The sequence below is a fragment of the Ictidomys tridecemlineatus genome, chromosome 7 (assembly GCF_052094955.1).
Source record: "Ictidomys tridecemlineatus isolate mIctTri1 chromosome 7, mIctTri1.hap1, whole genome shotgun sequence".
Lineage (NCBI taxonomy): Eukaryota > Metazoa > Chordata > Mammalia > Rodentia > Sciuridae > Ictidomys > Ictidomys tridecemlineatus.
This window is the reverse complement of record NC_135483.1, coordinates 129065051-129091578: the sequence shown is the minus strand read 5'-3', so window position 1 is coordinate 129091578 and position 26528 is coordinate 129065051. Positions and strand designations below refer to the sequence as shown.

Genomic DNA, 26528 nt, shown 5'->3' with positions numbered 1-26528 from the left:
TAGACTCAAGTTGCTCAGGTTCAAAGTGGAATGCACGTGCACACACACACACAGAGTTTCTATGTGTAGTCAACCATTTTTAGCAGAAAATGCTGTGTCACTTTCACAGCTGGGCAACAAAGACTATCATGCAAGCATCCAGGGAAAAAACAAGGAATGTCCTAGTCACCTGCCAGGAAGAGCTGTTCTTGCTGAAGGTCAGATCCCAACTGTGCTCTTAGCAAATCAGAAGTGAAAGCAAGGACATGAACTAGATGGTTGTGCAAGAAGAACTGTGCACTTCCTACATCATTCTCCACACCCTGAAGCAGCCTCCTTCCTAGATGCATGTGCACAACCTTCAGCCTACAGTCTCCCTTGTGCATGAAACCAGAACACAAACTCTTGTCATTTAGAGCTCACCTGTTCACCACATATAGGTGCAGACTGACCACAGAAGAACATGCTAGGGACAGAGAGAGAGAACTAAGCTCTACTGATAACTCGCACAGATTTCGGACAAGATCCATAATGATTATGAAGTCTTTGCTACTACATCTGCAAAGACCCCAGGACGGGAATTGTTCTAGTGGCCTTCCGAGTCCAACAGGCTTAGATCCACTATGATCTCTATGAGCCTCACCCAACATTAGACACTGCAGATACAGATACAATTAGAAGCAAGCTGAGTGTATATTCTGATCATGAACTTGATCTGACTCAACTGTGATAATGCCCCTGATACAGTATCCTGGAAAGAAAGAAAATGAAAATTGTCTGAGAAATGCAGACAGACAGGAAGTTCAAAAGAGGGGGGATACAAAATGACCTCTCAGCCTCTTAAAATCCCCAGTAATCCACAGCCCAGCCGGACAAAGCACCATCCATTTTAGACAGTTCCCAGAAGATGTTATCTTAAAAAAAAAAAAAATCTTAAAGAATGCTGGAGAGAATGTGAAATCAATACAGCTTTTCTGGAAAGCATCGGGCAATATGTATCAAGATTCTCCACAAATGCAAACCATTTTGCTCAATAATTCCACTGCTGGGAATCTGCCACCCTTAAAGAGGCATCAAAGGTACATAGAAAAATTATCAGACAAAAGTATTCCTATCAGGGGTTCTGGGGACAGGTTGCACAAGAACGTAAATGTACTTACTATTAAACTGTATGCTTGAGCACTGATTAAGATGATAAACCTTACAGGTATTGGACCACAATTTAAAATAAAAAATTCATAACAGAAATTTAATAGTGAATATATTAACATGTTGGTTCATGTTGCAATTTTTAAAATATGAAAAATAAACATCCAACAATTAGAAATCGATTTAAAAATCAATTATAGAACATTGAAACCACAGACAATACATAACAAGTTGTTCAAACAAACTGGAAATTTCTCATGATGCAATCTGAAGGGGAAAAAAGCAGAACATAAAACCCTTATATTAAGTGGACTCAGGTTTAGGTTGCAGTTTAAAATAAAGACTAGAAAAGATAATATCAAAATGCTGGCAGTACGTCAATAATGAGATTTCCAAATTTTCTATAAGAAATATTCTTGCAGGGCTGGGGGAGGCAGCACCTTGTCAGACGTGAACTCACTGTCCAAGAATCAGGCAGGATGACTTCTATCTCACAACCTGTCAGTGTTCCCTTAAAGATATAGCAAGAGTGGCTTTCAAACATGCTACATGGGGTGTGTCAACTGTGAGACAGAAATGAACTGAACTGGGCAGAAGTGGAAATGGCAGCACACTCTCTAGTCTCCCCACATCAGCCAGTACAAGCAGAAGAGCAATATAGAGTTAGGATCTCTTATTAGAGATACTTGGGACCCAAAGTGTTTTGGATTTGGAAATATTTGCATATACATAATGAGATATCATGGGGGTGGGATCCAGGCTAAAACACAAAATTTATTTGTTACATATACATCTTATATGCAGAGCCTAAAGGTAATTTTATACAATATTCTTGGCATGCCTGCATTTTGATTGTGACCTATCACATGACATTAGGGGCAGAATTTTTCACCCGAGATGATATGTATGTGCTCAAAAAGATCAAGATTTGGGGGCTGAGGATGTAGCTCATTGGTAGAGCGCTTGCCTAGCATGTGTGAGGTACCTGGTTTGATCCTCAGCATCACATAAAAATAAATAAAATAAATGTCTATCAACAACTAAAAAAATTTTTTTAAGAAAAGTTCAAGATTTTGGAGCATTTCAGATTTCTAGATTATGAAGGCTCCATCCATATCCCCTATTTGTCCCCATTTTCTGTTGTACCCACAGTATTTCAAAAGGCTGCATCTCATTAATGCCTGACTCTCTTGATTGTTTCATAATAGGCCAATGTGATCTGGGAAAAAGAATGCAAATATGAAATAACTAATGATATTACAAATAAATACACCACAGGAAATAGGCTTTACTTTTCTCTGGAAGACAAAAGGATACATTACAAATATTGATTAGTCCTCAATCCAAAAAGGATTACAACAGCCACAGAACTATTTTAATGGATGCTGGTCCTTGTTTTCATTACCAGAAAATAGATTCCCCATTTAGAAAGACACAAAAATTTTGAAACAATACTCAAAAAATTAATTTTCTAACTAACAGTAGAAAAATATAAATAGAGGAAGGTGGCAAAAAGGTTTTTTTTTAAAAAAACAACTCAATTTTAAGGTAGAATGTAAGAACTCCATCACATAAAATGTAGGGCCACATTAATACAACATCCAGAGGCTAATCACCAATTATGTTAATACAAATTTTTATTAATACAGGTTATGTGGCTTATTCAGAGGGGTTTGACCCTTACTAGAATAGAATAATTGCTCCCGTCTCCAACAGTTTCTTGATTAGCATCAATTAGTGAAGAGTTTCTATCCAAACAAGTAAAACAGGTTTGGTTTTGTTTTAAAAAATTAAAATTTAAATTAAAAAAAAAAAAAAGAAAAGAAACAACAACCCCAAAAGGCCTCTATCTTAAATGAGAAAAGGGTCTAATCTTACAAATCAGAAAAGTGATCAAGGTAATTTCAGAGCTGAGTCTGAGCACAGTCCACTGGAGTGGAGGGATGAGACAGGAGATGGGGTGTGGCTCAGTACCTTCTGGAAGCTGCAGATACACTGTACTTACTGTATCATTAGCAGCAACAGTGCAAGCTTCTAAAATAGATGGATATTTTTAACCCAGTGAACATTCACAGCCATATGTCAATTAAAAAAACATTTTTTTAATAGGCAGGTAGAACATTAGGGCTCCAGTTATTTTCCCAACCACATGGTTTAATCAGAAATCTGTGCATTAGACACCATGGAAAAAATACTGTTTATCATTTAATGTATTCTGAGTCACTGCCATTTTTAAGCAAGCTTCTCTGACCCTAACTTTTCAAATTAAAATTACAAAGATAATGACACCAAATCACCACTGTGAGACACTAATTTGCTACACAAATTTGAGCAGCACGCAAGAGCTGCTCTGTTAGAGACATACCTGTTTATTTCATTTGGATCAAAAACATCTAATATGGAGAATATTTTCTGCAATCATTAAAAGTTGAATGTTGCAGAATTACTATTCTCTTCTATTCATAAGGCCAAACAAAGAATTTAGCAAAAATAAATTTCATTCCTGTGGAGGAAAAACTTGAGAATGTTTTCTCAAAGCTGAAAATATCTAATATTGATTGGTCCGGGCATATAAGGAAATATGTCTCATCAGGATTACCCTGGTCACAGCCCAAAACCCCTCTGGATAGGGATGCCATCCTTGTTACCCAAAGTCCCATTAAAACAGACACTGAATTTGTTATAAATAATAAAATTACATCTGAAGTACGGTACTCCCTGGAGTCTCTTAGGTATTCCTTAGTCCTAGGCCCAAGCAACATCAATTCATTTGCAGTAGCACAGACAATCAGAGGGAACATGGTCCAAAATATCAAATCTCTGTACTTGGCATTACCTTCAACTGAGGTCCCTTAAGGATACAAATGAGTTCAGAATTATCTCTATTTTACGTACATAAGGTATACTGAGATAAGACATCCTGACTATCCTCAAGGATCACATAAACAAAGCACATATTGTTAAAGAAAAAAAAAATCATCAAATGATACTTGTGAAAGCACGGAAAGGCACACTTCATTCAGGTGGGTTTTGCAGTGGCATCTTGCAGTTGAGGAAAGAGACTGAGCTCAACTCTGAATACAGCATGGTTTAGTGGGAATTTATAGTCAAGGAGCAGGGTGTGGCTGGAGCATAGAATGTTACAAATATTAGGAGTAAGTGGGGGATTCTCATTCAACTGACCTAACAGGATCCTTGCTTAAAGACTGGCCAGGGTGGTTAGGCATCACCTGTGGGCTGGTGCAGGGTGAGGAAACTGATCAGATTGGTGGGTAAGTCAGTTTGCTAAACTGACTTAGCAGGTTTCTTTGCTAAAACTGGATTTTACAATAGAATGCACAGATGAGCCTGGGAGAAGGTTCAGAAGCCTGAATAAAGTTCAATAAAACAAAGAATTTGTGTCAATACATACCCTAACTCAGAGAAAAGGGGCAAATAACTGATCAAAAAGCAAAAGTAAGATACTGTACATAATTTTTACAAAGAAAGAGCGATTCAGACCAGGGTAACCTAGCAAAAGAGGCAGTGTGGGAAATAAGATTTGAAGGAAGAGAAGACATCTGACATAGAGATATAGCAGTGGGGAGGGCAAAGAGGGAAGCAAGGACATTTCAGGAATTTCCCCAAATACTGATAAACAGGTCAAATTCCTTGGCACAGGAAATCACTTCATACCAAAAAGGTTTCCAAGTTCCAGCTAATGACTGGATTGTAAACAATGCTGTCCAAAATAAGAAAATTCTAGAACAATAAAAGATTTCTGGACACTCACCAAATTCAGAGCACCATTTCTAACATTCAAACCCTTGAGTGTTGGTCTTCTAATCAAATACCCACTAAATAATTCAGAAATAATGCATATGTCATCTTAAGTAATATAAACACTTGGGAAACCAGAAAAAAAAACCAAACAGATAACTAGTTAATTTCAGAGACCCAGGGCACATTTTTAGATGAATTCTGAATATGTTTGTGTGTAACTAAGAAGAATTTTTGTGCTTGTGCAGCATCAGCAAGGTCCCAAATTATCCTGCCTTTTGTAAACAAATACTCAGCAAATCTGAAAATATCAAAGAACTGTTAGGGTTCTGGTATGAGCATCTGTGAAAGAATTTCCTCACATCTGAATCACAATCTCTCAAAGTTAAATACCTGTGGTTTTTTAGGGCGGTTGGGGTTAACATTAAGTGTAAGAAGTTGATAACGGTGAGGGGAGCCCAGATACCTTATACCAGTCATCCATGAGTCCCAAGCCCCTGCCCCCTTTACAAGTCTGAGTTTTCACAAACAATTAAATTTTATATCTGTTCCAATGCGGGATGATGTAATCAAGTAAAACACATCAGTACATAAGGCCTGGTAGCTTGTCCTAGGGCACTTCCCTAGATCTGTAACCTTCAAATGTACCATACAGTCCACAGAGTTCCTTGATTCAGTCGCAAGAAACCAACAGAACCTGTGCTTAACATCTATACTGATCTTGAATCTTTTAAAATCCAGCCTGGCCAGTCTGAACACTTTACATGGAGGTTGAACTAAAGAGACAAGTCTACTAAAATCATACTTTAAAACAAAAGGGGAGGGGGTAGGCTTTTTCCCCTTCTTCCAAAAGTTACTGTAACAAAGAAGAAAAAAAAAATTCTCCCAGAAGATTTCCTGCAGGCATTCAGTGTGCTTGACTTTGATCCCGTTTTATTACTTATGCAATCAAGACAGCTTGTTTCAATGCCACTCTGTTGCTTGTTTACCTGGGGATTTTTTGTTTGATCTTGATTGCACCAAGTGAGACTGTCGAGGCAGCAAGGGTGATGAAGGCAGAGACATTGAGACACCTTTGGCCAAGCTCACCCGATAGGTGTCCTCTGCTAGGCTCACAGGAGCGTCGACACCATGACCAGGGGGTGGGACTGGAGAAGTCTCTTGACTGAAGTCACCTCCTGGAGTGGAGAGATAATGTCTTAGGTTACAGCATTCATCACAAGTTGAGGTGAATTTAACTCCTAAAAACTACATTCTTAAAATAGAATGCCCATATACCTTAACGTATCATGCCCATACATCTTGACTTTCTTTTAAATGACTTTCCCCATCACTCTTAAAACTTCTTGCCCTCTGGGAGATAACTTAAGTTTTACCACTCAAGCATCAATGAACTCTGCCTCTGATCCCTTTCTATCCTTACCCTACTGGTCTAGTTGCTTCCTAACAATGGGTCCAGGATTAGATATAGAATGAAGGATCCATAAGCAGCTCTGATGTCAGCTGAGAAGAGGGCAAGGTGACCAGCCTTCTGTGAGTATCACTGAGACAGAGTCCAATGCAAGAGCTGCTCCAAAACTCCCAGGCTTCCAGATGCTCCTTCCCAATAAGGAACTTCCAAGGAAGGTCTTGGCTATTTCCACAATCCTTCCGAGCCCCACCCCGCTGCTCACCCATCCCATCTGTTCCACATGCCCCCAAACCTGAGGTCCATCCTCTCAAACCTCAACCAGCCCCTACCCATCACAGGACTAGAACTATGGCTCACATACTAGGCAGATTTCCTTGGTCTTTAGCCCTTAAACAGCCTTGGGAACAAACAAGGTTATAGCAGATCCTTCAAAATATACAGGATGCAATTACAGTGTAGGAAATATATGAAGAAGGGAGTATATTGACAGGAACCATTCTCTCAAAAAAAACATACAGCCAGTCCTCAAGTACTCAGATACTGTGCTTCCCTCCTACGGCTGCTGCCTCTATCACATTCTCAATCTGTACTAAGAAACACCTGAGGAAGTGCAGAGAGAGAAGGCAAATCATCATCCTGCAGATCAAAAAGCACCTTCAAGCTCTAAAGTATAGGCAGTAGAATCAAAAAGATACATAAAGTTTCCCAGAAGCAAAACCAGACTCTGCTAAATGCCAACCAACTGGTCCTTGCCATGCCTCCCGACTCTGGGGGGAATAAAAAAATCAAGATTTGAAAAAAAGGAAAATGAAAGTTGTCTAGCCATGTGGGAACTCAATTTTTCCGGATCTTTGTGCATAAGGCTCAAAAAGGGATGTGACCAAACCTATCAAGTTTCAAATACCATCACTGTGCCCTTTTGTTTCATATTAGGAGCCATGGGGAAGGAGAGTCACTCCAACACAAACCAGGATTTGTGTTCATGCCTCTTACAAAGGCTACTCAAAACCAGCAGAGCTGTGAACAGAAAAGCCAGGAGCTCTGAAATGGACAAGTCAGCAAAGTCAGAAAGGTAAGTGTAGTCTCAGCTGGGCCAGCCATGCTCCGAGGGGTTCTGAGAAACCTGATAAACTAAAGATTTATCACAAATTGCTCACCTGACTGCCACTTGAAGGAAAAAGCAAAATTACCAGAAAAATCTTCACTAAAGTTACAAAAACAAGGACATTGTTCATGGCACATGCCTAAGAGTTCTGTCCCCAAGACAGGAAAGCAGGCAGAAATTAGCACAGGCTCCTGGCTCCTATGGTCCATGTGGACAGCAACAGCCCTCAAACCCTGCTTCCCTAGATGGCACTGTGAAGTGCCACTGTCACCAACCCCAGGATCACAGGAGCCACCCTGGAATCTTACAGACTGCACCTCCTGAGGCCATTAGCCAGTGCATGAAACTTCATTGCTGCCTCCTCTTTGGCAATGAAACTGGTCCCAAGGTGGAGCTGGGGCTGTCACCCTAATGCCAACTCCCACAGGACTGAATGCCCAATGCTCTGAAGAGACTCACAAAAGTAGAGTCTTGTTTTCTCTGATCCAGTACGGAGTTCTCATGATCAGTCCCTACCACCACCGACACTCTAGTGATGAATGCCAGCAGGTGCCACGCCTATAAGAACAGAGTTGGGTCACTGATTCATGGACACTGACACAAGAAGCACAAGGATAGAGAGAACCTGGAAAGGGCTCAGGCCAAGGCCCCCAGGGATACTCACACAGGACCTGCGAGACTTGAAGAGGCGACACTTGTGTTAGAAGAGAGATGCTCTGACTCTCTTTAGATCACTTGTCACAGAACTGTATTGTGACTGTGAGGTGGCCTGACAGACCACCAGGCCACCCACTAACAAGGATTTCTGACCTATATGTTAAAAAAAAAAAAAAAAACAGACTTCAAGCAACTTAATTTGGATAGGAACACAAAAGAAGAGATAAATAAAACACCACCAGAAATTTCAAAAGTAAGATCATCCCTCAGAAAAGGTTTGTTGACTTAAATACCTAACTCTTCAATATAGTACAAGAGAAATTGGAAGGGTAGAAGATTTAAATTACAAGATTTCCTAATTACAAATTCTACCCATAAAGTTTGTTTATATCAAGCAAAGCAAATATTTTCATTAACTGCAGATCTGGTGGGGATGAGTTTCAAAAGCATGCCGTAGCCATGAGGGCTGCAGCCTTAGGAGCAGCTGGGCCCAGCATTTTGATTTTATACAGGCTACAATAAAAACAGGACTTAGAGATGGGGTTGGGGGAGCAGGGTTCTATTTCAACTTGACTTTACTATCACGCTATAATATCTGCCCCAAACATGCTGTTCTGTTTGGGTTTTCAGAAACAATTAAACTTCCAGCATTCTTTTTATTAGAAAGGCACAAAGCAGGGAGAGGAGTTTTATGGATGAACAGGAGGCACAAAGCATGAAGTGGGTGATCCAGCAGCTCATAAGCTGCAGACGGCACCCCGGAGCCTGCAGCTTTAGCTGTAACTGCACCAGGGCAGGGGGTTAAGGTCAAAGAAAGCTCAGAGGATCCCAGGAAGCCAGAAGCAGAAAGTGGAAATCTCTTAGGGGCGCCCACAGGAACAATGCAATACTAGTTCTGGACAACATTACACCAGAAATTCTCCGGTTGATTTAACATTCCGCAGCAGATGCTTAAAGAGGTTTAAGAGGAATTAAAGGCATTTCACTGCAACAACCAGCATGGCTGGCACATTTCCTTCAGCCTTGAATAGATGCTGTTTTCTTTTAACAGCAACCTATATTCCATTCCCCACCTCCGTCAAGGGATGGGAAACACACTTCAATCACCCCTTCCAGTTGATGCAGCACAAGTGCCCAATCCAGGAGGACAATGCATCCTTGCCAAGGTAGACCAGGGATTTACCAGGCCTGCCCCTGCCGCACGGGCAGCAGCTTCCCATGAAATGTTTACACTCCACAGACCATCCCATCCACCCCAATATGCTTTCTCTCCAGGAGCTTCTAGTCCAGTCCCACAGATAGGGACCTGGGTGTTAACTGGGAGGAACAGGGGCCACAGCCAGAATCTCCCCTCAACCAGCCAGTTCAGGATCTAACATATTCATTACCCCAAACAGTCAAGACCTTTGGGGGAAATGGAGATCCCCAAGAGAGATACCTTCTAAATCAGTTTAGTAAATATGAGGTAAACACACTTTTGCAGAAAGAGTTCTGATAGTATATAACTTACAAAACCTAAAATATTGACTATGTCATTCATACACACACACACAAACACACACACACACTTTTATTTTTAAAAATCAGTTAATTGCATGGACAAAAATAGTAGACCAAAGAGGGCATTGGGACAAGTGAACATTTATAAAGTCCTCTGCTTATAACAAAAAATAAATATAAATACCCAAAATAAATACATATAACTACATATACAGAAGAGGTATAAATGTCAAAATCATAGTTTGCAAAGATAATTACCAAAGGGAATAAAGCCAACCAGTAAAGCATTTTAAATGAGCAGAAATGGCTTTTGATAATATTTTAAATTTTTTCCCCACTATTACAGACTGTGAAAAGGGATTTTAAATTCACAATGAAAGAAAATCTGAATCTGGGAGATGAATGCTGAAAGGGGGCTATGCAGAATAGCAAAGTCCAACATTGCAGATTAAAGAACATGGAGTGCAGGATTAGAGACGGCTTTAAAAAAACGAGGGCAATGAAGTCAGGGAGATGAAAGCAAAAACCTATTTCAGAAACGGTAGACCTGATCAAGGCAAGGGTGAGCACAGACATTCAGGTAAACAGGTCTGCAGAGGCAGCAAATAAGGTTTCTATTTATCGTGCCACTGAAGTGGCTTGGGAAGGCAGGGGTGGGGGAGGGGAGGGTGGAAGCTTAGAATAGAAAGAGAAAGATGCTCTGTTTCTCCAGCTCCAGAAAACAGAGCTCGTATGATACATTTAACTAGGGCATTAAAGGTATTACAGCATCTTTTGCGCGTTCCCTGCCTCCAAGCACACTAATGTTTCTTGAACATATTTTCCATTATAACGTTTTATAACCACATAATGCACATATATTTACAGAAACCAGGAAATTGGAAAACAATTTCCTCCATAAGATCTAGTGTCCTTTTTGAACCCTGCAGAAGGCACTGTCTGCAACTGAAAACACTTTCAAGCATTTGAGGTCTTCTGGGATCCTGTAGTTTGTAGGCAAAGCTACTGATCACGAATGTGTATGTTCAAAAAGACAGATAAAATGCATCCAACTAAACAACCTTCAAAAGCATTCACATAATCATGACTAATTCTCAAACAATACCACGAAGGGGTGAGAAAGCAACTCGCCTGGGGGGGGGGTAGGACAAAAACCCAGCCTATTGGACCAGTGGATCCTTTTGTCTTCAGAAATCTGCCAAGTGGGTTCTAAATACAGATCAGTAAATACTGTCCTTGTACTCCAAGTTGCAGAATCAAATGTACAAATGTGCTTTCCCCTAAGTCAGATGAGTAAACAGACTGGCATTTCTTCTCTAATTGGCCATTAATTTTTCCTTTAAGACATGTCACCATGCAAGAGTTTCTGGGCTTTATAAATATATGATCTCAGAGAAACTCCCACCCCCAAGCCCCACAGAAGGGCACTTTAAAATAAATGCTTTATAGATGTAATGGGTGCCAGGACAAGGTGTTAGGTGCTCTCTTTATATTACCTCATTTAATCTTCCCCACCATTCTATGAGAAAGTGCTATTACTAGGCCTCTTCTCAGATCAGAAAACCGAGGCACAGATCAAGCATCATGCCCAAGGATACCAGCAAATGTCCAAACTCAGGGTGAACCCAGGCAACTGGACCCAGAGTCCATTTTCTCAGTACTGCTTCCTTTTGAGAAGGCTGTCGAGATACATTTTCAACATTATGTCATACTGTATACTTAATAGGGAAAACCAAAAATAGTATATGTAGGTCTACACGCAGTACAGGCCACTGTGAAAAGAAACCTGTCCCTCATCTATTTTCCCGTTCCGTGCTGGCTGGCTAATTAGTTCCACAACACTCCTGGAATGCTCCCCTAGGGAGGCACCCAGGCCCAGTGATCATTAATTTTCTTTCCATCACACCTTATGCTTCCACCATGCAAGCAAAGTCGATCTGAGATATAGGTGTTTAGTCATCCAGCACCCTAAATAATTTCTTGCTCTTTCCTGTGTTACTATACATTTGTTAACTCCTGCAGCATTGGGCCTGCTACTTTTACTACACAGATGTGCCTGAAGCCATTTCTTCTAGGAGAAAGCCAAGTCCCACGCCTCTGCTCAGCCAGGACCAAAAATGAAATAATGGGTCAGCTGTGGTTAAAAGCAACCTGGAAGGGTTCATCTTACACCAGTAAGGAATTCATTATCCTAAATTTCCTTAGCAGCAATATGGACATTACCCAGGTCCACAGGTCTGGGGGACCACCCAGCAACTGGGGTCCATGGCTTTGCCAGGCTTAGTGCTCTTGGTCACAGCAGCAGTTCCCTGGCCCCTCCACATAGGAGGGTGCCCAAGTCCTGCCCAGGAGGCTACTTTACCTAGTATGGCCCAGGTAATGGTTTTAAAGCTCACCAAGTAATTCTGCTAGGCAGCTGGGATGTAGAACCATCACAGCAAGAAGATGGTCAAAAAGATCGGAAATGTTTATGTTCCAATTATGATTGAAAATTCCACTGCTCAGCTCTCGTTCAATTGGGGAAGCAAAGGTTGGTGAAGAAAATAGGTTTATTCAAAGCAGAACTTGAGGAAGACAGAGACCTCTTCTGTCTCAAATCTCCAACTTTTAGTGACTCGGGGATGTGAACAGCTTTTGTCAGAGGGCGGTACAGTAAGACAAAAGGCAGGAATGAGATCTCTGTAGATTTAGCCAGGCCGTGCTAGTCAGAAACATGTCAGGTCTCAGTTTCCCTGGTGCCCTCCAAAGCCAGGGGTAGCTCCTCAACCTCTACTTTCAGCAGAAGGAAACTCCAGACCCAGAAAAGCAGTTATCAGGAAGTTACCTTTAATTTCATAGGGGCTGTGTTTCAGTATCACAAAGAAAGGAAAAGAAACTTCAGGGAATGCTCAATGATACAAATGATTAAAATTAAAGCTTCCATTATTCAAAATGTGCATTCCCTGAGTGTGTATATGTATATTGTATATGTGCATATGAATATGCGCGGGCACATACACAAATGTTTATATACACAAAATGTATATAGACATACATAATTGTATGGAGGGTCTCTAGAGAAACACATGGAGCCAACAGTAGTGGCTGTGGCCGGGAATGGGAACTGACCAATTGGGAGCTCAGATGGGAGGTTGACATTTGTATATGGTTGACATTTTCTATGTGTACATATTTTCTGTAAATATTTAAATTTGTACTCCCTAGGATTGGGCCATGTGTAGATTTGACCGTCTTTAGGCAAAAGGGCCACCACCTGCTCTGGCCTAACTGGGTGAGTGAAATGAAGTTCTATTCCACAAAGTATATGCACAAAGATGTGGGTGGTGCTTATTGCTCAAAGGTGAGCTTGTCTGCAGCTGGCTGCAGAACACAGACATGGGAGGAAGAAGAGCAGAGAGCACTGGTCTAAAGGGCTGGTGGCAACCGCTCCACCAGGGACGGGTAGGTGTTTTTGCTGTTGGCACCCTGCCCCATCCCCCTCCAAATCCTCATGGTCTCTGCTGTTGGTGGCATGAGTGGGCACACCTACAGATGCACAGGACACTGGGAAAACATCAGGTGGCACCCAAGGGGAGTGGGAATGACAGGAATGGGCATGGAATGGGCCAAGAAAGGAGAGGTTTAAAAGAAAAAATATATATATGAGGCAGGACAGAACCAAGGAATAAAGAAGTCAAAGGAAGAGGAGGAATAGCCCCATCATGGGGAGGGGCAGCTTGGAGATGGTGGAAGGTGGTCAAAGCATGAATCCTGTTTGAGTTTAAAACTGCATCTGGCAAGCAGTCCTGGCAAAGCCTCTCCCAGCACCCTGGTAAAAATGTCTATATCTACAAAGTAAAAGAAAAAACTCACAAGTACAAAAACTATACCAAACAGCAAGGGACTGCCAGAAAGAAAAGAAATCCAAGCAACTGAAAGGAAGACAAAGAAGCATCCTTTGCTGTTGCAACAACCGGTCGCCTAACCACACTGCAGTGTGTGAAGCAGCAGAGCCCACTCTCCAAGCAGGGCAGAGGCTGACACGCTCTCCTCCTCCCATGGCTCCACCCCGCGTCTCCTGCAGAACCCACAGGTCCTGAAGCTTAACACACGGCTGATTCCTTTTGATTATTATTATTTCTTGTTCCGTGAACCTTCCCCCAAACCATCAGTGGTGGGAGTCTGAGAAAACTTGGTTTATTAGTGCAAGGAAATGGAACATCTTCCTGAACACTCAAAGAAGACTGAGAACAAAACAGGGCGATCCCGAGGGAATCCAGGATGGCTGGTCTCCCACACCCTCCTGTGGTGTTCCTTTTCTGATTAATCTATACTATAGACCAAGATCAATTAGCACTATAAAAAAAATCCAGTCAATAACAAAGAGAACAACCTTGAAAGGTTCCCCCAGGATACAGAGGAAGGGACAAAATTTTTAACAATATATAAGAAAAATTATACATATGGAAAATAAAGGTTGTTTTTGAGAAGAAAAAAAGACAAGATAAAGTAATTAAAACACTGTTTTTTAATTGAAGAATGCAGACAAAAAGGGCCCACCATGCACCGAAGGGAGACCCACACCTAGACCCATCTCCAAAAACTTCAAGTTGAAAGTTTAAGACAGGATTATCACAGGCATCCAGAGTAAGTATTTAAAAAAGGTTTAATAGGACACAAAACCACAGGGGACACTGAAAGGAACCAGAACCCAGCTGTCCTTAGATACCCTGCATTGGTTTCCTAGAGCTGCTGTAACAAAGCACCACAAATTAGATGGTTCCAACAGCCAAAACTTATTTTCTCATACTTCTGATGTCTACAGGCCCCAAGTCAAGGTGTGGTGTGGGGTGTGCCCTCTCTGGAGGCTCTGGGTAGATTCTTTTTTTTTTTTAAATATTTATTTGGACACAATATCTTTTTTAAAAATATTTATTTTTTTAGGTGTAGATGGACACAACACAATGTCTCTTTATTTATATGTGGTGCTGAGGATAGAACCGGGTCCCGCCCATGCTAAGCGAGCAGCTCTGCTGGAGTCACAATCCCAGCCCGACACAATATCTTTATTTTTATGTAGTGCCGAGAATCGAACCCGGTGCTTCATGCATGCTAGGCGAGCGCACTACCACTTGAGCCACATCCCCAGCCCATCTGGATAGATTCTTACCCATGCTTCTTTCTCTGTTCCTGGTGTGGCTAGCAATCAGTGAGGTTCCTTGGTTTGTAGACTCCTCACTTTAACCTCTGCCTACACTATCACCTGGTGAACTATCTGTGTCCTCTCTTTTAAAGACACCAGGCATATGGGGTTAGGGCCCACCTAATCCAGTAAGATCGTCATTTTAATATGATTCCCTCTGAACTGGATTTATGTCTGCAAAGATTTTCTTTCCAAAAAGGGTCATAGGTTCTGTACCAAAGGTTGGAACTTCAACATATCTACGCGGGAGGGGGACCACAATTCAACCCAAAAAATTTCTCTCCAACACCACAAGCCAGAGGTCAAAAAGCAACATCTCTAAAACTTAAGGGAGAGAAGGGCATGACTAAGTCTTATAAAACTGTACTAAGTTTTCCAGTATGTGCCATACCAACCCCCAAACATTCTGAGATACTCAAAGGTTCAGAAAATGCACAGTACATTTTTCCTTTTGAAGGAAATATAGGCTACTTAGGCTGTAATCCCAGAGGTTCAGGAGGCTGAGGCAGTAGGTTCATAAGTTCAAAGCCAGCCTCAGCAACTTAGCAAGGCCTTATGCAATTTAGCAAAACCCAATGTCAAACATAAAAAGGGCTAGGGGGTTAGGGTTGTGGCTCAGTGATAAGGCGCTTGCCTACCACACATGAGGCACTGGGATAGATCCTAAGTACCACATAAAAATAAAATGAAGATATTGGGTCTACCTATAACTAAAAAAAATATTTAAAAAATATAAAATAAAATAAAAAGGACTAGGGATGTGGCTCATAGGCTAAGCACCCCTGAGTTCCATCCCCAGAACTACCTCCCCCGCCCCTGCCCAAAAGCAATAAACTCTATAACCCAAGCCTTCTAACACTTCATTCAACTATCCCTCTCCACTCCCTTCTCATTCAGGAAATGTGTTTTTTGAACCATGTCCTTCATCCCACAGTGCAGAATCTCTTACCTTATCTGGGTGACCTCTTGAAATAATAGCTCATGTTGCCCTGCCAGAATTTGCTAACAATGGCTCACATTTTTTACATGATTGGGACAGGGAAAGCTTTCTCTGCCCCCACCCACCCCTCTAAACAAGCAAAGAGGCACAGAGCACCACAATGACCATTTTCATTGCCAAGTCACAAATTACAAAAACGACAATGAAAAAATCAGTTTACCATATGATCAACATTTTTTAAACCATGTGGAATAAACATCTAAGCCAGTATACACAATCTTTTATATGCCACATGACAATAATGGGGAAATAATATACACATCCAAAAGCTTAGAAGGTAGTTTAGTAAAATGTTGACAGTGGTTGCTATTAAGTAGGGCTGGGATATGGATGCTTTTTCTCTTTCTTTCTGATTTCAGTTTGACATATTTCTGACAGTTTTTGTAACAAAAATATTTTATAAGATAAAATACACTATTTTCTTGCACATACTTATTGGAAACATAAATCTGTATCTATCTCCTTTTATTTCCCCAGGAAGGAGGGCTTACTTTTCTTTTTTCTAGGCACTTCCAACCATGCCCACTGCTTTCATTCAACCCATCTGGCTCAGACTTGCCCTATTTCAGCCAGCCTGAACTGCCCACAGCCAGCTCTTACTGATGTCAATGGTTTTCCCTGTGGATTGTTCTCACAATGAAGGTCTGGACTGGTTCCCCTACAAAGAACTTAGAAGGAAACACACCACCCTGGTTGCCTTTACTCCAACTTCCCTGCCTTTGGCCTTCAATCTCAACCAATTATTGACTTTTTTAACATTAAAACTTCCCTCTTAATTTCTAATAACATAGAAAACGCCACTTTTTTTTTTTTCCTGCAGGTCTTTCTTGGAGGTGAAATGAGAAAAAAATAACAAGACCATGGTGCTGCACATTTCATATCTCATGTCACGGGTGCCACCAGACCCAAGCAACAAGACAGCCTGGAGCTGCTACCACCCACTAGACATCCAACCACTTAAACCATTCTCAGTTACACACCAGCACACAATCACTGCCAGAGTTCATTTACCCTGGAACTTATATTAAGTAGGTACCCAAGTAACATGTCAGAGCTGGTGAACTCTAAATGTATGCTCACCGAGTGTATCTGCCCTGATAATAACTAAGCTAGCAGTCATTAAGCCCTTACCACGTGCTAGGCACCTTCCCAAGGACTTTATACATAGTAACTGAGTCATTCATCTTGTTCCATTTGAAGTAGATGCAGTCACTGTTCCCTGTTACAGCCTAGGAAACTGAGGCAGGGGGAAGCTAACATAAGTTGCCTGGGGTCCCACAGCCTATAAATGGCAGACCCAGAACAGAAGCCAGGCACTCCAACTCCACTCAAGCTCATCACACCAGCCTACTGCCCCAGAGGGAGGATTCCCTAACCAAGGTGCCTACTGAGCATGGAGCACTGTTTGGTGCTTAAGAAATTCTGTTATCCACAGATAATTTAGCAAGTCATGTTTCTTTGAATGATAATCATCAAGAACATTCTGTCATATTGGACATGCTGACATTTTGGGGGTGGAAAAATAAGTGGAGGGAAAAAGACTTTTAGAACAATACCATAACCAGTACACCACCCCCTCACTAACTACTCAAATCCAAACTCTGGCAGGCCCAGCAGCAAAGCTGTCTGCCAGCAGGCCTCATTACCAGAGAAAGGGAAGAGAATAAAAGGGACCTGCTACCATTTATTTAACTTCAACTCCTCACAAGGAAAATGGCATCTATAAACATTTTGAAAAAAAATACCTTAAAGTTTCTAGGTAGCATGTAAAGTTTCTTCCCCACAAAAACACATTTAAAAATGTAATACAACCAAGTCAGTTCACATTCTGGAAAAAAGCAGACTAAATCAACTGTGGTTGTGTAACAAGGTCCTTTTTCAGGCTGGTATAGGGGGTCAGGAAGAGAATGAGATGACTTCGCATTTTCTGTACGTCTGTGTTTTATTTGTCATATTCCTGCTCCATCATCACCACCCAAAAAGAAGAAAGAAAGAAAAAAATCTGCTCAGTTTTCAAAACAGCAGCCTCAATGACATGTCTGGTAAAATATCTTAGCAACAATGTCAATATTGTCTCACTGCAGCTAACCATATTAACATTCCACTCCAATCATGATTTCTCAAATATAAAATGGAATGCAAGTTATTCACCTCATTCATTCTTTGAGTATCTCTCTGGGAAAAGAGCCCTCTAACATCATGTAAATTAAACATCAAAATTATATTCATTTGCTATTAGTCTTTGTGTATCTAACTTGCAAGTGCGAGTATGTGAGTAAGCAAATGTTGACAAGGAATAGGCATAAACATAAGAACCAAACAAAATACACTGACACACCGCTTTGATCAAATCCTATCCCTTTGTTATTTCTGCAATGGAATACTTTCACTTATCTGCTTGTATATCTTTATTTCAAGTTCATCTTTATAGGATTGCCAAGAACTAGATAACGGGGAATCTGCTTCCAAGAGTTTATATGCAGATTTGCATGGCTGGTTGGGACTGTCCCTGCAGTAACACAGGAATCAACAGCATACTAACAGTTCCCAAATCTAACTGTTCAAAAAAATCACACCCCCCACCAAAAAAAAAAAAAAAAATTACAGATGCTAGGACTCCATTCATGCTGAGTGATGTGTCGGTCCTCTGGTGGGAATGCGAGTCACCAGGGCCTTGGTGAACTGGTAAGGTTAGGAATCACTGCCTGGCACAATTACCTCAGGGCCCCACCTTGTGAAGCCAAGGTGAACAACTTTTTTGTGCCCAGCCCTTCTGAATGCACATACATCTTTAAAGATGTCCAGGCTTTTGGTTTCAGCTCCTTGCATCACACTTCATATCCCTGCCCCCTCTGTCTCCTAGCAAATGCATGCCCTACACCAGATGGAATGGTGAGGTTCATGTCTGCCACTCAGATAAATGAGCTGAGGAAGCAAGAATGTCCAAGATGCCACCATACTAAAGTCCACAGGAGAGTGACAGGGACAGAAAAGCAAAGAGCCTGGATGGTATAGAAATGATTACAGACACTTACTATGATCCAGGCTCTATTATAAGCACTTTAACTCATTTAATCTTCATAAGAACCAATAATCGAGGAGTAGGTAGTAATCCCTTGGTACTGGCCAGGGCATGGATTCCAAGACTCTCAGTGGATAACAAAATCTGAGAATGCTTAGATGCACTTATATAACATGTCATAGTGCTTACATGTAACCTACACATATCCTCCTGTATACTTTAAATCATCTCTAGTATAATGCATACCTAGTACAATGCAAATGCTATGTAAACGGTTGTTGTGCTGCATTGTTTAGGGAATGACAAGGGAAAACTCTGTCCATGCTCAGAACAGATGCAATGTTTTGTTTTGTTTTCCTGAACAGTTTCAATCAACAGTAGGTTGAATCTGCAGATGTGGAGTCCACAGATGCTGAGAACTGTAGTGTTATTATCCATTTTAAAGATAAAAAACAATGGAAACACAATAAGATTAAGCAATTTAATATGGGGACTGAACCCAAGCTGTCTGGCTGCTGTACTGCCCAGATCATAGGCTTTGGAGACAGAAATTGGTCTCTAATCCTGCCTCTGCCACTTTGTAACTGCATAGTCTTAAATTAGTTCTTCAGCCTTTATTTAAAAAAAAAAAAACATGTAAGGTAACTATTCATAGCATTTAGTACACTGATATACGGTAAGCTCTCAGTACAGAGAAATTTTTCCTAGGTACCACTACATATTTTCTCCAGAGAATTAATTTTCTAGATAACTGTGTTTCTTTAATATTTTGAGTAGGAAAAAGGTACCTATTTCCTCCAACATTTAGTATCCAAAACTACTGATTCAAATTTAAATATTTGTGCAAGGATACTTTATTTCTTTGCTCTATGAGTAACCCCAAAATCAAGAATACCATGTAGTTTCTTTTTTAAATCCTTGCATCTTTAACCTGATGAATTTTTTAAAAAAATTCATTTGACTCATAATTGCTCATAAAACATGGAGATCATCACCTTTATTTTATAGGTAAGAAAACTAGGAGTCAGAAAAATAACTTGTTCTAAGAGAATATGTACATTCAAATTAGTAGGTACATTTTACAAACCCAAGTTTTTTTGAAGCCAAACCAGCAGAGCTCTTATTTATCTTTAAAATACTACTTCCATAAATCGGAAGGGGTTTGAGATACTGCTTGGAAGTCTAATAACCATGGTAACAATTTAATGGTTTGAGGGGACAAACCCTCCAGAATCTCTTGGAGCTAAACACGCAGTTCTGAGATTTTTAATAAGGTTCTCAACAAATTCACACTCAAAACAGAAATAAAAAGTCTACCTCTCTGAAAAATGATTTGTAAATTCCCCATCAGTTTTCAACAATAAATTTACAAATTAATATAAAATCCTTCACTTAATCCTACCAAAAATAAAGGCTGATTTACATGAATCTTTTTAGGCTTTATTATTCAAAATTAAACAGTACATATGTATGCCTTGCTTAGAACTTTAACTATTTATCAAAATATGAAAACAGCTACTAAGCCCAACAGAAAAATAAGTAAGTGGGACAACATGAGAAAATTTTTAGTTATTATTGACAAATACTCATATGTTAACATATGTTATATGCCAAGCATGGGTTTAAGCATGCTCTTATATAAGATGTCTTAGTGCTTGCATGTAACCTACACATATCCTCCTGTATACTTTAAATCATATCTAGTATAATGCATACCTAGTACAACTCATTTAATCCTAAGTGAGCCATAAGGGACAGAGAAGTTAAGTAATTTGCCTAAATTCACATAGCTGGTAAATCATGGAGTCATGATACAAACCTAGGCAGTATGGTTTCAAATGGTCAATAAACATACAAAAATATGTTTAAATTTATAATAAAAAAAATGTCTAACTAAAACAATAAAATAATTTTTACCTATGACATTAGCAAAGATGAAAACTACTTAGTTACAATCCTTAAACAAGTATTCTGATATATCGTTAAAATTGTAAATTTAATGCTATTTTTAAGGGCAATTTGACAAAATTTAGAAAAGTTATAAATGAAAAAAACTTGTTACCCAATTTTTCTTATACCTATTCTTATGAAAACACAGGCAGTTATATACAGAGATTAATCTAGATTTGAAATAATGATCCCCAAAAAGATACAACTTAAGTATCCATCCAACAGAGAACTAATAAAATAAATTACAGTGTATTTGCCCAATGTAATACTGAGTAGCTTTTAAAAAGCATAATTACATATTTGTTTGTGTGAATATGAGAAAATATTTTGGAGCAAGGAATGCAGCTCAGTAATAGGGCACTTGCCTAGTATGCTTGAGCCCCTGGGTTCATTCCCCAGAAAGGCAATCAATCCATATCTAAAAGTACATATATGATCAATATTGTAATTATTTCATAGAAAAAAATGCATTTAAAAGTCCATGTGGAGCCAAGCATAGTGCCTATAATTCCAGTGACTCAGTAGGCTGAGGCAGGAAGACTACAAGTCTGAGACAAGCCTTAGAAACTTATTGAGGCCCTAAGCAACTTAGTGAGACCCTGTCTCAAAATAAAAAATAAAAAGGGCTGGCAATGTAGCTCAGTAGTAAAGTGTCCCTGGGTTCAATCCCCAATACCTCAAAAAAAAGTTCCCCCAAGAAAAAGTTCATATAGGGTTTAAGGATCTGTATATGTATTGTGATTGTGTGTGTGTGTGTGTGTGTGTAAAATATATATTTATTTCTGTGTGTGTAAAACATTTTTACATATGTATATGTGTGTGTACTTATGCACACATATGCAAAGAAAATACTTGCTAATATCATAATAAGAAACAGCAACATTAATTGTCTTTAGGGAGTGAAAAAGAAAGCAGAGGAGAAAGGTGTTATATATGTACTTTTCCCTTAATACCACTGTTTAGCTTTCGTTTTCAGATTGTATAATGGTTTTATAGGTATCGAGCAAAACTTGGCTTTAAGATATAGAAAATTAAATACAGGTATTAATGACCTGAGTATAGATTAAAATCATGTAAGGATCTCACAAATAATCCTCCTAAGAAAAAATAAATAAATAAATAAATAAAATATCTAGAGGAAGGAAAAAAAAAATCCCTGAAGGGAGAAGTTATAAACAGAAGAATCTACCCTCTTCTGTCTAGGATAATGGTCTAACTAGAGATGTTTTCCTTTATAATTATTCAGTACAAGAAATAAAGATTAAGAAGGCCAGCCAGAGACATAGTACAAACAACTAACCAAACAAACTATCCTTTCTTCTTGTATTTAACTAGCTATATCAGTTCAAATGGTTGCTTGATACCTCTGAAATTTAACTCAAATTCTAGGATCCTTCTTGATCTAAAATTTTTAATTATTTTATCTTGGCTTGAAGAAAGAATTCCCACACATCATAACCTAAGAATATGCAGCCACAGATGAGTTTGTACTAATGAACACAGCAATTTATTAAGGAGATGTTGCTGGCATGACCTCTGCCTTCTGTTAGGAGCTCGCCAGTCATCAAGCTTCATCGCGTCCAGGTAGAGGCGGCACGTTCTTGGCTGTACACAGAGACAGAACACTGCCAAATACTAAGAACAACAGCTCATTTTAGGTGCTTTCATTTTTATTTCTCTAAGAATTTCTTGAATAGAAGCCAATCAGATCAGAGGTCTACCAAATTTTTTAAAATGCTAACTTGAAACAATAAAATATATTTTTCAATCTGTAAAATTAGCCACAATGATTAAAATCCACAACATACCCAATATTTGTGAGAATTGTTCTCCCAAACTCCCTTAAGAATGGACAACTCTGTGACAAACACTCTAAGAGTGAAGAATTAAAATCATCAGTTCATCCCTAGGAAGCACTGTGATCACCCCTACATAAAACAAGAACTCAAGAGTCTACACAGCTACTCTAAGGGTTGACGCATTAAGACTAACCAACCACCAAAGCGAGGGAGGGTGTGGGAAAGTGGAGAGTCACAGATCCTACTTTCTACTGCCGTGACTGTAGACGTGAATGAAATCTCTCATGTCAATGCTCTATGCTAGACCCAGGCCCACCCACTGGATACCCCTGAGGGCCATCCTCCTCAGCTTCAGGCACCTACCCAGTCAAAGCCTCCACCTCCTTCAGGCTGTTATGAAAAATAATATAGCACATCCTCTACCAAAAAAAAGAAAGAAAGAAAGAAAAGAGTAGGTCTACTTTAAAATTTCCCTCTCATGAACTATAGTTGCCTGTATATGAAATCAAGTTTTTTGTTTTTTTTTTTACTTTTCTGTAGAATAGAAATAAAACCTTGGAATTCCTCTTTCACAAAGGGCAAACAAATCATCTAGTAATTTTTAAGCTCTAATTTTAAAAAAAAAGGAAAAAGAAAACAAATTCATACATAGAGTTTTTATGGGAACTCAGTTATATAGAGATGAAGCTCTATACAAAGACTACCTTTTTCCTAGACAAATACATTTATTTAAAATTATTTGTGATATTGGATTCAATTAAGGGTACTATGAATTTATAATCTACAATTTCCCTATTACAAGTCTCCTTTTCATTGACACATATACATATAAAAGGGGGCCCAAGTAAAAAAGTGTTGAGAGTTTTGCCACATCCTGTATGACAGCTCTCATGGGGCATGTTGTGTGGAAGTTTTATTGGCTATACGTAGTAGAAGGTCCAGGGCACCTGACTTCCCTTTCCTCTGACTCCAAAGCTTTCCATGTGTATGCACCTCACAGTAAACAGGAAGTTCATCATGAAACCAGTATGGCCCATATGTAAAGATGCCCATATGTAAAAATGCTTCGTATGTGTTTCCTTCCTCTTCTCTTTCATCTTTTATATTTCCTTAAAAACATACTACAAAAAGCATGGGAGTTGAGGGCCCACCAAATACTAAGGTTTTCCTGAATGAAGAATATATTGAGGTGAAATTTTATCAATTGTATTTAGAAATCTATTCTTGAGGCTGGAGATGTAGCTAGCTTACCTAGCATGCATTTTCTGGTTTCAATCCCAGAAATGCAAAGATAGGTGTAGGGAGGAAGAAATCCCAGAAATGTAAAGAGTAGGGGTGTAGGGAGGAAGAATTAAACTACTAGTTTACTAATTAAACTCTGACTCACAGCTTGCCCAGGAAAGGATAAAGATGGGAGAAGTACCTTTTTAGTACCCAAAGTAGATGGCAGGCTCGGTATTTGGGAATAGAATCATAGAAAGAAGTTTCTAAAATATCACTCTTTGCTTGAGATCAGCCCTGCCTTCTTTTCAATAGGAACAAGAAAAAAAATTTTTAAAGAGTTTCACTTATTCTTTAAGGCACCACACAGTTTTCTCAAGAAAGAAGATTAATGAATTATCTAAGCAGAAGCCAAATGTCAAGCTAGACAGTTTTGCAGAAGGTTCTCTCATTTAAAGCTGACAACATCCCTGTAAGGTACTTTTCTGATGATATAAAATTAGTCCAGTAGCCCAGTGGTGGAGTATTTGCCCAGCAAGGGTCAGGTCCTGAGTTCCTTCAAAAGGAAAGGAGAGGAAACTTGTCCAAGTTCAAGCTGAGATGTGAATCTGGTTCTTCTAATTCTAAAGTCTATGCTTCTTCTAAACTTTGCAACTTGTAAGAGGGACACCAAAGTGAAAAACTGATGAAGGAACCAAAAAACCCAAAGGAACAAAACATTCTTGCTCCCACTAAAAAGCAGCCTAGTTCCATTCTATGTTTAAATCATGTCCTAATATTTTGCAAAATTTGCTTTAATGCCCTGGTAAAGAGAAATGCATTACCTTTAGGGTAAATTATTTCTGCTTATTTTGTTGCTTAGGAAACATTTTTGGAGTCTGTTAACAAGATACCAAACATCTATAGCTCAGCAAGATAGTCACTGCACTAAATTCCTAAATAATAGTCCACAACCACAGAAAACAGGCAATGCGGCACAGAATAATCAAAAGCAGCTTCATATTTTCTGGATAAAACAAAGCATCGTTTGTATTGAGGCATTTTTAGAAGGTACCACTAAAAACCAGACTGCAGCCTGGAATGGCTTAAAATACCAAGTTTAACAATCACATTGATGGCTTTTAAACTTTAGAGGCAAACAGCTTCCTTTTACTTCAAATTCAAAGTGAAGCATTAGATGCAAAGCTAACAGATTAATTCAGTGCACACACAGGCTTACAGACTATCCAGTGCCTTAATTAACACCATTACAAGTGTATTTAGCCAACCACCTGGGTTTTAATGATGGAAAGGTGAAGGCCAAATGTTTTTAATAAATTGCTTGAAACTAAGCTTCCCTGCTTAAAAAAAAAAAAAAAACAAGCCGAAAGAAAAAGACTAATAAATAGTTATTATTTGGCATATTAAGGAACTGTTCCTTAGTCTCCATTTTAATTGAGACAGTACCACAATTAAAAGTTTACAGATTTTTGCTCTTCTCCTCATCTTGGGCCTAATTCCACAACTGAACAACTAGGAGAGGGAGAAAGAACACAACATTATGGACTCAAGAATATCAAGAAGGCAGAAAAGGGGACACAGCTCCCCTGTAAGGAAGGCAAGAGGGCTTGCCTGCTAAAACTTCAAAAGGGAGACCCAAATCTCCAAGTTCTAAAGAAAAAGCAAACACCATCCACTGTGAGCTGTGATTACACCACAGACATTAGATAAAACTATGTTTCATTTCTTGAAGAGAAAAAAAAAAATCAAAGAACTAGCTGAGCCATTTACTTGCTGTGCGGAAGTAGTAGTTATTATCAGAACCATACTAGATATCTGTGCTTTGTCAGTTTTTGAAGAGGAGGAGACCTGAGCAGTATCTATAACTGAAGAATCTTCCAAGATGCACATGATGGTGGGAAGCAACATCCACCACATCCTATAGAAGGAAGCTAAGAAATCCCTATGCACTCTTGGTCACTCTTGCAGCTAGAACCCAGGTATGTGAACCAGGCTCAGCCTTTTACAAGCACCTACCTCACATGTTCTAATTTTTCTTGGATATTTTTTTTTTTCAGAGAGAGAGAGAGAGAGAATTTTTTAATATTCATTTCTCAGTTTTCGGCAGACACAACGTTTGTTTGTATGTGGTGCTGAGGATCGAACCCGGGCCGCACGAATGCCAGGCAAGCGCGCCACTGGTTGAGCCACATCCCCCAGCCCTTGGATATTCTTAAGTGTTTTTTTTTTTTTTTTTAGTTAAATTTTTATATGCATTTTATGTTGTGTTAAAAAAATGACAGAACTTTTACAAAAGTAAAATACTCTGAATGACACTACAGTGTCATTATATATTTTTCCAAACCCCATGAGTTGCTCAACACTGAGTAAACAACAATGTAACTACTGTCTTTGGGTGATAATATTATGTCAATGTGGTTTCATCAACTATAATATATGCACCACTCTGATGGGGGTGATTGATACTGGGGGAGGTCATGTCTGTGTGGGGCAAATCTCTGTACCTTCCAATTTTGCTGTAAATCCTGAAACTGCACTTTTAAAAGAAGTTATTTAAAAACAAAAGATTGGGGGGCAGTGGGATAATAGATCAGTAGTAGAGCACTTTATTAGCATGTGTGAGACCCAAGGTTAATCCCCAAAGCCACACAAAAAAACAAAAACAAAGGTGGGATCTCATTGGAGATTAAATAGAATATAAGATAATTTTGGAAAAAAAAATAGTTGATTTAAAATAATGATATATTTACCTATTCAGAAATATGGTATGTCTTTCCATTTATTCTTATTTTAA

At 39.4% G+C, this 26528-nt stretch overlaps 1 protein-coding gene across 11 annotated transcripts in view; it reads right to left on the bottom strand.

The window, feature by feature from the left end:
- The window catches only part of Tanc1 (tetratricopeptide repeat, ankyrin repeat and coiled-coil containing 1), a 223565-nt gene that overhangs the window by 112367 nt on the left and 84670 nt on the right, over positions 1 to 26528 (bottom strand). For all 11 annotated transcript variants that reach the window (XM_040294346.2, XM_040294339.2, XM_040294344.2 and 8 more), the window contains one exon: positions 5877 to 6065. In XM_040294346.2, coding sequence (XP_040150280.2) covers positions 5877 to 6065 — 189 coding nt within the window. The remainder of the gene's footprint in view (positions 1 to 5876; positions 6066 to 26528) is intronic.